We start from the raw sequence: 14,135 nt of genomic DNA on the forward strand, positions 1-14,135 counted from the left end.
ACTTAGTCTCCTTAACAGGCAGCAAATGTATACTGTCTTTTTTTTTTTTTTTTTCGTTTTTTCACCAATTGGTGGTGAAAGTGTTAACATTTTGCATGCATTAGCACTGGTTTCACAAGAAATGTGTATAAACTTGAAATAATTTAGCAGTTGTACTCATGGTGTAGCTGGAGTGATTAAACTATAGAATAAATATAACAGCTACTGTTAGTTTATTTTGGAGTGTTTAGCACAACCATGTGGTATCAGTTTTGGATGAGCATTTGTAAGCTTTAAACACTGTATATTTAGTTTTATGTAATATTTAGCAGTTACGTAAAATCTTGAAGAGATAGTCATAATTTATAATGTTAAGATTCTTGTGTCCTAGTTTAACATGGATATTTTCCATGTAAACAGGTATGGAAATAGGGAATGTTTAGGCTGGACTGGTGGATTTTTGATGACTTTCTTGGGAGTCGACGTTACTAAAGCAGTGTGAATCCCTGTTTGCTTCAGGGCGAGATGTGTGACAGAGGTGGCATCAAGCTCTTACAACCCTCCAACGAAAATGAGCGAAGATCTCAGGAATGGCATCGGTCACAAGAAATCGATAGTGGCTGGCTGCTAGCATGGCCACTTGGGGCTTAGGCAGAGATATAGCCTTGGTACTGATCAAAGGGATCATAGCACATGAAAAATGCTTAAACCTGAAACTTCCTCTTACATTTTATAGAAATAACATTTAACCACTTGAGTGCTGAAATCTACAGGATAATTTACTATCTAAATCATGTAAGGAAGTATCTACAATTTAATATATTTTTAAAAACTGTAATTCTTGTATTTTATAATTGTATGTCTTAAATGTAAACAGCAAACTGGTTAAACATGCCTACTTAAATTTTTATAGCTTTCCATATTAAACTATAAACACGTAATTTAGTATTAAAATTTTTGTTTTGTATTTTCTTATTCCTATTCCCATTACCCTTTGACCACTTGAAATGTTACCACTTCGTCCTCACGATGTTCTTCTATCAACCCTGCTTAGGATGAGAACAAATTGAGCAGTGCCAATGGCCATGAAGAGCGCAGCAAGAAGTAAGTGTATATCTGTATTTTGACGCTTCTAGGGAACTCTTGTCAAGTATTCTTTAACTTTACTTTTTAGTGTATGTAGTACTGTCCAAGAAAATAAAATGGAAATCCTTCTGTGTTTGTCTTTTGCTGTTTATGGCATTCCAAACAAATATGACTACCTCTTACGCAGTTGATATCTGTGGTATAAATTTTCAATTAATAGTGTCCTTTTAAAAAAAAAAAAAAGTAAACTAGAACAGTTTTGAGGGCTTAAAGATAATGACACTGTCCCTATAAGATACGATGCTATCTCAGTGAGTTTTATATATTTTGGGTTAATTTTTAAATAATTGTAATTACATTTGTGCACTAATTATATGAATTTGAAGGACTTCTGGTTCAGAGAAATTCAGTGGCCTCAAGTTCTAACTGGGAAAGCTCATAGAAGTGTGGTTGTGTGTGTTGGCCAGTATCAGGCTAATACAGTTTTAACTCCTTTCAACACTTTATTCCTTGAATTAGTATTGTATGTAAAAAAGCTATTGTTTGAATGAATTTTCTCTCTTCTCCCTAATCCAAAATAACTAACAAACTTGTTTAAAGTATAACAAATCTGGAGAGAATTAATTGTATTTATCTCCTCCAGGAGAGACTTAGCAATGTGTTTTGTTTTATAATGTCTGCCTGGTCAGTATCCTGATTGATACTGTGATTTTTTTTCCTTTTTTTGAACCAGTTACTGTTGACCTGTATAGGCAAGGACCATGCACTCTGCAATGAGAGAAACCCAAAGAAAGCTTCTCCTACAAAACAGTCAAGCATTTGGAGTTGAACAGAAAATACTTAAAAATTCAAATATGTAAAATAAGATTACTTAAATTACACATATTTTCATTAAAATATTTGATATTTGCTGTAGGAGAAAACTGAAGTTTGGCTCTATTCTGAAGAGAAATTTGGATACACATTTAAATATTTCTTTTAAAGGCTTCATTAGGTTCCAGCTTTGTGTCAGACTCTAAGGTCAAATGTGCATAGGTCACAAGTAAAAAGATGGATTTTCTAACTTCCAGCTGAGCCTGGGATCTGCAAGTTAAGCTACATTTTTTTTTTGTATTGCACATCTTTATTGCTAAAATATACATTGGTTTAAATCCAGCTACCTGTGTAACAGCAGAAATTGGCCTTGCATTAGAAATTTAATTGTGTGAGCTAGAACAGTCTCCAGCTTGCTGTCCCATAACTGCTGTGGCTGAGTCAAAGTGCCATTTTTACATAGATGCTCTTCTGACTAAGCCACACTTTAAGGGGTTCCAGTATAGCCCAAATTGACAGTGAATAGTATTTTGGGGCTTTGTACAGCCAGACCTGAATCCCCAAGTGGTATGTGAATTTCTCAACTAGATATTTCTGGTTTGAGTCCAGGTCCCTTGGTGCTGAAGACTGAGATAAGGTAGAGAAATAAGAGGGGACTCAACCTGCCCCAGTACAACACGTGCAATCAGCAGGATGCTGATAACTGAGGAGTCTTATTATTCTGACTTGTGACAAGGCTAGAGCAAGTTTAGGCCAATAGTCCTTTACGGTGATTAAATGTCCAACTTCCAGATGAACAAGCCTTCGCTATCTCTATCTGGAGCTTGGGCCAAAACTACAGTAATGATTTCCTTGTAAGCTAGGTGCCAGTCTGTGGACAAAATACTTGTTATACTTATTGAAGGCTAGCTGCAAATATTGCTCAATGGTTCACATGTTTGGTGTGGACAAGTGTAACAGTCCTTTGGAAGCATAACAGTATTAATATACCATGGAGCTAAGGATTTGACATGAATGGAGCTTTGCCAACTGATGGAGCCGTAGGTGGAACATGTTTGTCTGATCTACCCACAATCTGCTGCCACTAATTGTTAAAATCACAGGTGTGAGTGAACTTCTGTGATCTGAGGCCACAATGTGTGTGTTGATCAATGTTGCCTCATTGGACAGAGTAAGAGACTTCTCAACGTTCATTTTGTACATAAGATAGCACAGCAGCAATTTGTCCATCTTTCTCAATAGAGAAATAAAGGGACACTCAACTCAATCTAATCAATTTTTAAACAACTTCAGGTACAAAACTTGTCCCTGAGGCACTCTGTCTATTTTGTGAGTATTACTGTCAGGTTTTTCTGTCTTAGAATGTTTCTGTTTCTTGTTGCAGTGTGAAAGACTCACCTGGACAAAAGAATAAAATCACTGATGGGATAGACTAATTTTCTCAGAACTGAAATCATGCCTTCTCTATCTGGAAAGTGCCATATGGATGTAGGCACTACTGCAAAAAACAAACCCAACTATTAGAGCCTGGCAGATCTGCAGATATCCGCTTGATATCCGCATCCATGGGCTATGTTTGCCGATCACGGATCTGGTGCGGATACGAATTTTGTATCTGCACATGGTTCTACCAGCTGTCACTCCACAACGGTGTTTATACCACAGTATTGTTAAATGCACAAAGTACATGGAAACATTTTTTTAGTCTGTTCTTGGATGTAACAATTTTGGGTATTAGTGTCAAGTTTTTCTGCTCCTGATGAGATTCTGAATGAGCAAGCCTGTGGTCTCTTTTCATTAATCCAAAAAAAAAAAAATCCTCCTTTTTTAACAGAGGTATTGCTTTAATTATTGCCTCGACAGTAGCTGGGTGGTGATGGAATGTGCTGCTTCTTTGTATTATGGTAGTGCCAAGAGGCCCGTACTTAAAGCGGGGCCTCATTGCATTGTATCGTAGCCAAATTCATAGTAAGACATCCCTGCCCAATAAGAGCTTACAGTCATTCTAAATAGACAAGACTATCAAAAGATGGGATGAGAAACATCACTACAGAGAAATAAAGTGACTAATGCTAAATGGATGGGATTTTCTGAAGTGCAGTAACAGGTATACTCCATGTATTATATATCTCATAGAACTGGAAGGGACCCTAAAAGGTCATCAAGTCCAGCCCCCTTCCTTCACTAGCAGGACCAAGTACTGATTTTGCCCCAGATTCCTAAGTGGCCCCTGCAAGGATTGAACTCACAACCCTGGGTTTAGCAGGCCAATGCTCAAACCACTGAGCTATCCCTTCTCGCAATGTTCTTGCTGTGTTCCATGTTCTACACACTTGTGAAGGACAGTGGGGAGTTTCCCTGCTGAGAGCTTTGGAAATAAGCTCTTGTACTATTTAACTGTCAAAAGCTGCTGTTGAGAGTGAAACACTGCAGTAGCTACTAGGAATGATAGCCATATTTTGTTAGTTGCAGAAAGATGAAGATGCTGCTTGATCATATGTGCTGAAAACAATGCCTAATGTGAGGCAGTGTATTTGAGAGGGAGGGAAAGAGAGGGTAGAAGTGATGGATGCATGGCCACTCAGTGTTCGGTACTATTCCTTAAATAGTAGCATTTTCATTTGGGGGAAGAGGGAGGAAGGGGGGAGGTGTGTTACATAGCTTCCTTATTGGTTTATTCTTAGCTTGAAAATTAAACAGGGAAATTTATTACTGTTTCATAGGGATTCTGTCTGAGTCAGAGTAATATGTTGAGGAGCCGGAAAATGTAGGTAAAGATGTTGATAGAGGAGAGGATGAAACAGTTGACACAGTTTGTCATTTCATACATTAGGATATGTTGCTAGTGGTCAGCAGTTCTGTTGCAGTGGTTGGTCACCGCTTCTGACGGCAGCAGACGAGCTGTCCATACTTTGCAACCTCTCATTTCTTCTTCCTGCTTCATGTTTGCACTTTTGATCTTGCTGCTATATACTAGTTGAGAAAATTCCTCTTTTGCCTCCAACAACTCCTGTGAGTTTTGCTCCTCTGAGGTTTTCTTCTTGGTCCCTTTAACAAAGCACTTTTGAGTAAAGTTTTTACAACAATTTTTCACTTGATTTGATTAATTTAAAATAGACCATTATGGTTGATGTACTCTTCTGTTGAGCCGATAGCATTTCTGTTAAAATAAAAAGAAACAACTAGTTTCACCTAATTACATGAAAGAATGGAATGAGTAGTCAAGTTTCTTGATTAAATCCAAGATAGTGTCCTTTTAGTACAAATAACTATCAGCTTTAAAATAATCACACTTCCCTCTGATTTTATTTATAACACCTGAGATTACTGTAAATTAAAGATTAAAGCTTCTCTTCTTTCATTTTTCTTTGTGCATTTGGCAGTGTTTTGCATATAGCTAGCATCACTGTTAGCTGGGGGTGTGGGAGTGCGTGGGTTAGTTTGTGTTTGGTTTTTGGGGGGAGGGGTTAGTTGCTCTGTTGCTCCATAGTTAAGATAGAAGTTAATTCACTGACCTTGTTGGTAAAGTATTTTGAGATCTACTGATGAAAAGTGCTAATTGAGAGCTGGGTATTATTATTCTAATCCACCTTCGTCTCTTTCTATGCAGAATCATTTTATAGATAATTAGATATGTCTGGTTGGCATTATTGAGAGATTCCTTCTGTTTTGGAATGAGGACAATCAATGGGACAGTAATACCAGAGTACAAAATAGTTCAGAAGGACAGAACAGGTCATGCTCATTGGGGGAGTGGCACTATATGTTAAAGAAAGTGTAGCATAAAATCTTAAATGAACCAAACTGTAGCCCAGACTCTCAATGGGTAGTATTTCCATGCTCTAATAATAAGAATATAGCAGTAGGGAGATATTACCGACCACCTGACCAGGATGGTGTTTGCTGCAGCAGTCATGACTGTGGTCACAGTAGTTGAGTCTTTGTGCGAATGAGGTTAATTTTCTGGCTGTAAATACATAGAAGGGACTGTTTTCAGGATGATGACTACTTAGCCATTCATTAGAACTGGAAGTAAGACACCCAAGCTCAGGTAAGTATCTGAGGATGTGTGACCATGATAGAGGGGGATGTTATAAGGGTGGAGTTCTTCAAAGTGCTTCCCTCTGACTACCATCCTCACCTCAATGTTGCCTGGGTTCAGCTTTCGCCAATTGGTCTTCATCCAGTTGCTGATTTTGGCAAAGTGTGGAAAAAGATGGGAGACTACTTTTTGTCTGATTTAGAGCTGGCCGTTGTCACTTCAGCTGTGTTTTCTCACTAGCTGTCAGTGGTTTCATGAAGATATTGGAGAGTGTGGATTGCAGGAGAGTGTAATGACTGAGGTATAACTTAAGAGTAGTTTTAAAAGGACACAATGAACTTAAAAAATCTAGACAGTTCAAAAAAATGTTCGTTTTGGATATTCCTGTGAAATCGCTCTTCTTGGTTTTATTATTGTCCTGTCTCCCAATGGCTTTTCTCTTCTTTGTTGTTGCATGAAAGGTCTACAAAAGAAGAAAGATTGAAACAGACGAGGGTGTTTTGAAATGCTCAAACAGAAAGTAGGGCTGTCAAGTGATAAACAATTAATCATGATTAATTGCACTGTTAATAGAATACCATTTATTTAAATATTTTTAGTTGTTTTCTACATTTTCAAATATATGGATTTCAGTTACAACACAGAATACAAAGTGTACCGTGCTCACTTTATATTTATTTTTATTACAAGTATTTGCTCTGTAAAAAATAAAAAAATAGTATTTTAATTCACCTAATACAGGTACTGTAGTGCAATCTCTTCATCATGAAAGTTGAACTTACAAATGTAGAATTATATACAAAAAAAACTTCATTCAAAAATAAAACAATGTAAAACTTTAGAGCCTACAAGTCCACTCACTCCTACTTCTTGTTCAGCCAATCATTCAGACAAACAAGTTTGCAGGATATAATGCTGCCCGTTTCTTGTTTACAATGTTACCAGAAAGTGAGAACAGGCGTTCTCATGGCACTTTTGTAGCCGGCGTTGCAAGATATTTACGTGCCAGATGCTCTAAAGATTCATACGTCCCTTCATGCTTCAACCACCATTCCAGGGGACGTGTGTCCAGGCTGATGATGGGTTCTGCTCGATAACAATCCAAAGCAGTGTGGACTGACACATGTTCATTTTTATTATATGAGCAGAGGGTTGACTTTCTTTTTTGGTGGTTCGGGTTTTGTAGTTTCCACATCAGAGTGTTGCTCTTTTAAGACTTCTGAAAGCATGCGCCACACCCTGTCCTGCTCAGATTTTGGATAGCACTTCAGATTCTTAAGCCTTGAATTGAGTGCTGTAGCTATTTTTAGAAATCTCACATCTGTACCTTCTTTGCGTTTTGTGAAATCTGCAGTGAAAGTGTTCTTAAAATGAACAACATATACTGGGTCATCAACCAAGACTGCTATAACATGAAATATATGGCAGAATGTGGGTAAACATCAGGGACATACAATTCTCCCCCAAGGAGTTCAGTCACAAAATTAACACATTTTTTTAACAAATGTAATCTGCATGGAAGCATGTCCTCTGGAATGATGGCCAAAGCATGAAGGAACGTACGAATGATCAGCATATCTGGCACGTAAATACCTTGCAATGCCGGCTATAAAAGTGCCATTCAAATGCCTGTTCTCACTTTCTGTAAATGTAAACAAACTTGTTTGGCTGAACAAGAAGTAGGACTGAGTGGACTTGTAGACTCTGAAGTTTTACATTGTTTTACTTGAGTGCAGTTATGTAACAAAAAAATCTACATTTGTAAATTTTACTTTCACAACAGATTGCACTACAGTACTTGTATGAGGTGAATTGAAAAATACTATTTTGTTTTTTACAGTGCAAGTATTTGTAATAAAAAAATGACAGTTTGATTTTGATTTCAGTTACAACACAATACAATATATATGAAAAGGAAGAAAAACATCCAAAATATTTACAATATATATTCGTTCATAAGCACCAGAGAAGGGGGTCATCTTATGAAGGGGTATAGAGAGGGAGAGTGGGACACAGCCCCTCCCTCCAACAGGGCCAGAAGGGAAGAGGTAGGACCAAAGTCCCCGTTCCCAGGGGCTGGCAGGCTGTGGCCGTGCTGCCCGATCTGGCCCACCGGAGCAGACTGCGACCGTGCTGCTCGGTCTGGCCTGCTGGAACAGGCTGCGGCCAGGCCAGAGACATCCTCCCCTGGCCCTCCCCAGATAAGGTGGGACGGGATGGGGAGAGTGTGGGGGTCCCGGGCTAGGGGTGGGGTCATAGGGGTTACTCTCCTGACCTCCAGCTTCTCCCCCCCCCCCAAATTTCCCTACTGTTTGCTGTCCTGGCCCATCAGGGTAAACATCTGGCGGGATGGGACACTTAAACCATCTCGGGACACTAGCAGCTTATCCTGATGGCCCTGGAGCCAAAGTTTGCTGACCCCTAAATTATAGGGTCGGCTTATGAATGGGTCATAAAAAATTTCCATTTTTACTTATCCATCTTGGGGGATTAGGCTTATAAACAAACTGGTTTATGATCAAATATATACGGTAATAAATTTCAATTGGTATTCTCTTGTTAAACTGTGTGATTAAAACTGTGATTAATCACGATTAACTTTTTTGAGTTAACTGCGATTAATTAACAGCCCTAACAGAAAGCTCTTCAAAAATAGTCTTTGTTACGGAAGTCTGATGTTACTTTTACTTTTTCAAATTTAAAAAAAAAATCAAGCCAATGTTTGAGGGTTGGTTTTTTTTTTTAAAGTTGATTGATGTCCCTTAAAAATGTACAGTGTTGTAGCTGTGTCAATCCCAGGTTATTAGAGAGACAGGGTAGGTGAGGTAATATATTTTATTGGATCAACTTCTGTTGGTGAGTGAGAGAAGTTTACATAGATCTCTTTTTCATGCCAGGGAACCATAATCATAATGTCATAGCTAAACACAAGGTGGGACAGATTGGTTTAGCATCAGTAGTTAACACATTTCAAGGGACCATTCACTGTGAAGCGGCCCATTAATCCCCCTTCAGTCTTAAGGGGAGGTTGTTAGTGGGTTATAGATTGTTGTAATAAGCCATAAATCCAGTGTGTCTATTCAGTCTGATTTTTATTGTCTAGCAAAGTTATGAATTTAACTTCTCATGCTCATCTCTGCAGGTTTCCTCTGAAGATGAGGACTGATAGGTCAGATATATAGAGTGATCACTTTGTGAAGTGTTCTGTTTGTTGTGGAGACAGTAGGACAGTCTTCAGCTCCTGATGCCTCTTAAGTTTTTGCCTTTTGGGGGGAAAGGGGGGGTGTCAAATTGTGTGGCGGACTTATTGACTTATTGTTCTGCTCCTTTTGGTCCAGCAGTATTTGTTTGGGGCTCTGTGTACAGTGATTGTCTTTTAGAAAAGTAACTACTATTTTAGTGTATAAGCAATGAATAGTTTCATCCTTGTGAAATTTAAACAGCTCTTCTGGAATTCTGTAGTTAATAGGAACTGAAGACAGTTTGCATGTTATTGCTGTTACAGTAATGCTGCAAAATTCCAAGATGTCTGTCAGGATAAAAAAAAATAGGTAATTGTCCTTTGTCTTACTTTTACTGTGAAAAGTCAGCCCCAATTGACTCTCTTCATCTTAGCAGATTTTGAAAGCTTGGATGCTCATTGAAAATACTTTTACAACATAGTAATTGACGTGTTGAATTTGATATGTACTGTTTTTCATTCAGCCCCACTACCATGCTTGGAGGCTTAGTATTTTTTAATATTTACAAAGCCAAAAGATGAGAGCGCTTGAAACCAGGGAGCATTCATGCTCAAATTTTAAGAGTTCTAAATTGATCTTTTTTGCTAATGGCTGATCAAGCATATAAAAACTGATAATGTTATTGTTCCTATGTTAGTGTCTGGCATTACAGATCATGGAAATAAAATTAGTACATTGTTAGGGAGAAGACTGACTAATTAGATGAGGAAAGTTAATGCATGATGACAGAAGCCAACATTGAAGTTTTTTTACATCTGTAACATAAGTTGTATTTTCTTAGGAGAAAAAAGAGCAAGAGCAGAAGTCGCAGTCATGAGAGGAAGAGGAGCAAAAGTAAAGAGCGCAAACGAAGCCGTGATCGTGAGAGGAAAAAGAGCAAAAGTCGGGAAAGGAAACGCAGCAGAAGCAAAGAACGCAGACGTAGCCGCTCTAGAAGTAGAGAACGTAGATTCAGAGGCCGCTATAGAAGTCCATAGTAGGTTATTTTAATGTACAATTGAGCATGGTTTCACATCAATATGGTAGAGATTTAAACTGAACTATGTACTTTCTAAACAAGTCTTTTTACTTTGAACACTTGTTCAAAGTAATGTTGCAATTTACAAGGCAGTAAGGAGAACAATGGAAATAATGTAATATGTTTCAGCTACTACTTTAGTAATTTTGTTTTTATCCTTAACTACAAGCCAATAACCTATACTTGGATTAAATTGAACTAAAAATTGATGGAAAAACAAATAGCATAAAGTCAGAATATAACTTTAGTTAGGATTAGGATGAAAGGAAATTATCTATTAAGACGCTTAGTAGTAGTTAAACCTGGTCAAGTTGAAGGTTTAACACTTAAAAGACTGGATGATAGTTTCCAGTAGGGTGCAGGTTCTTAAGTCTATTGCTATTGCTTCTAAAAAGAAACTTTTATGGGACCCATAAAAAAATATGAACTACCCTCTTCCTGCTGGGCTTGCATCAGGCGTTAACTAACAAACTTGCATCAGGCGTTAACTAACAAACTGTATTCCCAGAGCTTTGCTGACATCGCTGATGCTGGTGCACAAAGCAGGAAGTAAACAGAGGTATGTAGAAAAAAATGGACAAAACTGTTCCAGAAGGAAGATACCTAGTTGGTAGCTAAGGACTACTTGTTACATGAAAAAGCTGTTTGCAAGCAATGGAGCATATTTTTTTCAAAGTTTGTTTCTAATCAGTTTTTGAGTTTAGCTATGATCTTTGTGAATGATGGCATTCTGCCTGAGCTGCATCATTGCCACTTGGTGGCAAGGTGTAGCTAATGGTAGATGAAACAATCTTTAGTTAACAAGAGATGTTTAAGAGGTTGGCTCACAGTTGTGCTTAATGTGTGTTAAAGCCTCTGATTACATATATGTACAGGTCTGTCGCATCTTACACGCATTTAACGTGCAATTTCAGCTTTACGCAGTCGGCAAAAAAAAACCCCAAAGAAGAGGGGGGGGAAAAATTTTCATACTGTAACTGTAGTGTGGGTGAATTCCGCCTGCCATTCAACTCAATGTAATTTTGACTATACGCGTTTTTTGCTTTACGCGCTAACTGCGGAACGGAACCCCCGCGTAAGATGAGACTCGCCTGTATATGCAGGAATAGTATTAAAATAAGTATAGGAAAATAGAGGATCCCTGGAATGAACAAATAACCTTTTCTTATAATTTGTGTCAAACTAATATTCTTCAGGTAGCACTACTTGTCTTGGACTGTATTTTTGCCCATATAACAGTTAAAAAATCAGGGACGTCAGTAAGCATTAGGCTGGGAGGATACTATATTTTTCTTCCTCGTACTGGATTTATAACAAGCTCTTCTTTGTTTTTACTTTAGTTCTGGTCCAAAATTCAACAGTGCTATCAGAGGGAAGATTGGTCTGCCTCACAGCATCAAATTAAGGTTTCTGAGTTTTCTATTTTTGGTGGCTACTTAAGTGTCAGTACTAAAAATTAAGCTACTTTGTACTTTTTTTGATAATCTAGTAAATATTTTTTAATGTTTACAGCAGACGGCGCTCCAGAAGCAAAAGTCCATTCAGAAAAGACAAGAGCCCTGTTAGGTAGCTATTTTCCACATTACTATTTCTTAACTTGTAATTAGTCTTGTTATGCTGAATGTCATGTGAGATGCTGCTGCATCTTGAATTGCACAATTACTTTCTGTGCAAGCTAGTTTTAGGATTGCCAGTTTCCAAATCTGTCTGATCAATATAGGTATCCATGCTGCTTCGGATGGAAGGGGGGTAAATCTATATTGTTTTTCTGGTGAAGGAATATCCATGACACTTAATAAATTCACAATTACTGTAAACACCTTGTTCACTGTTGCAAAATTGTTATGCATCAATCCTGCCTTGCTTTTCATTTTTAAGACTATTTGAATTAGGTTATAGTTTACTCAGTTGAAATTGGCTCATTTTTTCTCATGAGTCTCATTTATAGAATCATGAAAGCTGAGATGGAAAAATACTACTTTGGTCATCCAGTCCATTACTTGCGAGTGTGATTTTTCTCTACAGTATGTTACATTGCATGTAACACAATGAAACTGAGTGACTGTTTCCCAGTCTAACATCTCACTGTCAGAAAGGTTTTCCTCATACTTAGCCTAAATATTTCTTTTCTTATACCCTGTGGTGTCAAATCCTAAATTCCACACCCTTAGTTTCACTGGATGTGTTACTGATAGTTCAGCTCCAGAGTGGAAAGTCAGATTAATACATGGGTGTTAAACACCCATGATCTGGGCAGAATCTGCCCCAAATAATCTATATGAGGCCTATGTGGCATAGTCATATTCTTCAAAATCCAAGTTTTTATTTTTAAATAAAAAAAAGTGGTGCAGCCCTAACTCACACTACACTTTGACACATTCCCTGCTACTAAAACAGCCCTGCTAGGGCAAGAAACTACAGTAATTATTCAATTCTATCGTAATTATTCAGTTAGCAGTTTACTTGATTGTTTTGTTAGAACTTCTACTCTTTGTATCTTTTGGATTTTTTTAAATTTTTGTTGGTAACAAATACTGAAACTAAAATATCAAATGACCAAGTTTAAGCATTGGGGACTTTCTGCATATGGACATGTTGGCAATACTGACTGATACAACAGTGATAGTCAGTGTACTTGTGTAAAATGGCCACTCAGCCAGCTAGGACTCTTATTCTCTGGAATCTTGGCTGTAGTCACTTGCTTGGCTTTAAAAATAATTGCCTAAAATTAGGTCTCTATATGATGCTGTGATTATTGCTTCTGCTGTCTTAAGAAATGAACAGTCTGTGATTAAAATATCCTATTTTGTTACCTGTTTTTTCACTCCTCACAGTTATCTTCTGTCTTCTGCATATTGTCTTTTATATAGTAAAATGACAGACCCTGCCCCAAAGAGTTTATAGTGTTTATGCAGTACCTATCACAATGGGGCCTTGATGTGGTTGAGTTTTCTAGGCAGTTCTGCAATATAAACTTAAACAAGTGGCCTTTTTTTTTTTTATTAACGAAGTGCTAAGCACCTTCCTTTAAAGTTAGCGGGGATATTTGTGTGCTACTACTTGTGAATATCCATTTAAAGGACTACCTTTAGGTTCTCTTTTTAAATTTTGCATATATCTTTTTTAAAAGTTATGTAGATGTTTTGACTTCTTGTCAGGCTTAAATGACAAAATTCTGCATTTGCTCAAACTGTCAGTTGCCTTAAATCAGAACCGAGTTGCTTCTTGTTTTGCAGAGAGCCAATTGATAATTTGACCCCTGAAGAGAGAGATGCTCGAACAGTGTTTTGTATGCAGTTGGCTGCAAGAATTCGGCCAAGAGACTTGGAAGAATTTTTCTCTACTGTAGGAAAGGTAATTGAGGGTGGGTTACATGAACATATAAATATTGTTTGTGTGCAGTATCAGTGGCTTTTCCAATATCGAAGCCCTCTGCAAAATTGTAAGTAGATAGCTCCTTGCAGCCTCCTATTGCAGGCCCTCTGCACATGGAATTCCTATTTAGTCAGGAGTGTTTATGTCCGGACTGGTTTGCAAAATCAAAGCTTCAACTCATGGGACTTGCAATTGTCATACATTTGTCCAGTGACCAATGCAATGGAAGTAATTCTGATTAGGTCCTCCGTGTATTGTTGCAATAAAAAGTAAGATGTTATCCTTGCATGTGGGTCTGCAGCATAAGATGGAATTCTAAGTTTAGGTCCCTTTTTAATATGGTAGCTGTTCTGGTGAGCTGTTAAATTTGTAGCGATGCAACAATTTTGACAAACTGGAATCTACAGCCCTTTTTCCTTACTACCTTCAGTTTGATGTCAAAATTGTCAGTCAAAAAATGACTTTCATAAAGCTAACTTTTCGGGATGTGTTGGTTTAGAAGGTAGTGTGACTGTGTATCTAGTCTATAGAGTTATTACACAGTTAAGAAATCATTAAGCATCTTGTATTGAGTCAAACA

The 14,135-nt window shown here is 37.7% G+C and overlaps 1 protein-coding gene across 2 annotated transcripts in view; it reads left to right on the plus strand.

The window, feature by feature from the left end:
* Nucleotides 1-14,135, plus strand: part of RBM39 (RNA binding motif protein 39) — a 48,611-nt gene that overhangs the window by 9,596 nt on the left and 24,880 nt on the right. The window contains exons 3-7 of one of the 2 annotated variants that reach the window (XM_044985114.1): nt 1,034-1,083; nt 9,944-10,138; nt 11,521-11,586; nt 11,696-11,746; nt 13,417-13,534. In XM_044985114.1, coding sequence (XP_044841049.1) covers nt 1,034-1,083; nt 9,944-10,138; nt 11,521-11,586; nt 11,696-11,746; nt 13,417-13,534 — 480 coding nt within the window. Of the gene's footprint in view, nt 1-1,033; nt 1,084-9,943; nt 10,139-11,520; nt 11,587-11,692; nt 11,747-13,416; nt 13,535-14,135 lie in introns of both variants that reach the window. The other variant, XM_044985113.1, reaches the window with a different exon arrangement.

Source organism: Mauremys mutica, chromosome 13, assembly GCF_020497125.1.
Source record: "Mauremys mutica isolate MM-2020 ecotype Southern chromosome 13, ASM2049712v1, whole genome shotgun sequence".
Classification (NCBI taxonomy): Eukaryota; Metazoa; Chordata; order Testudines; family Geoemydidae; genus Mauremys; species Mauremys mutica.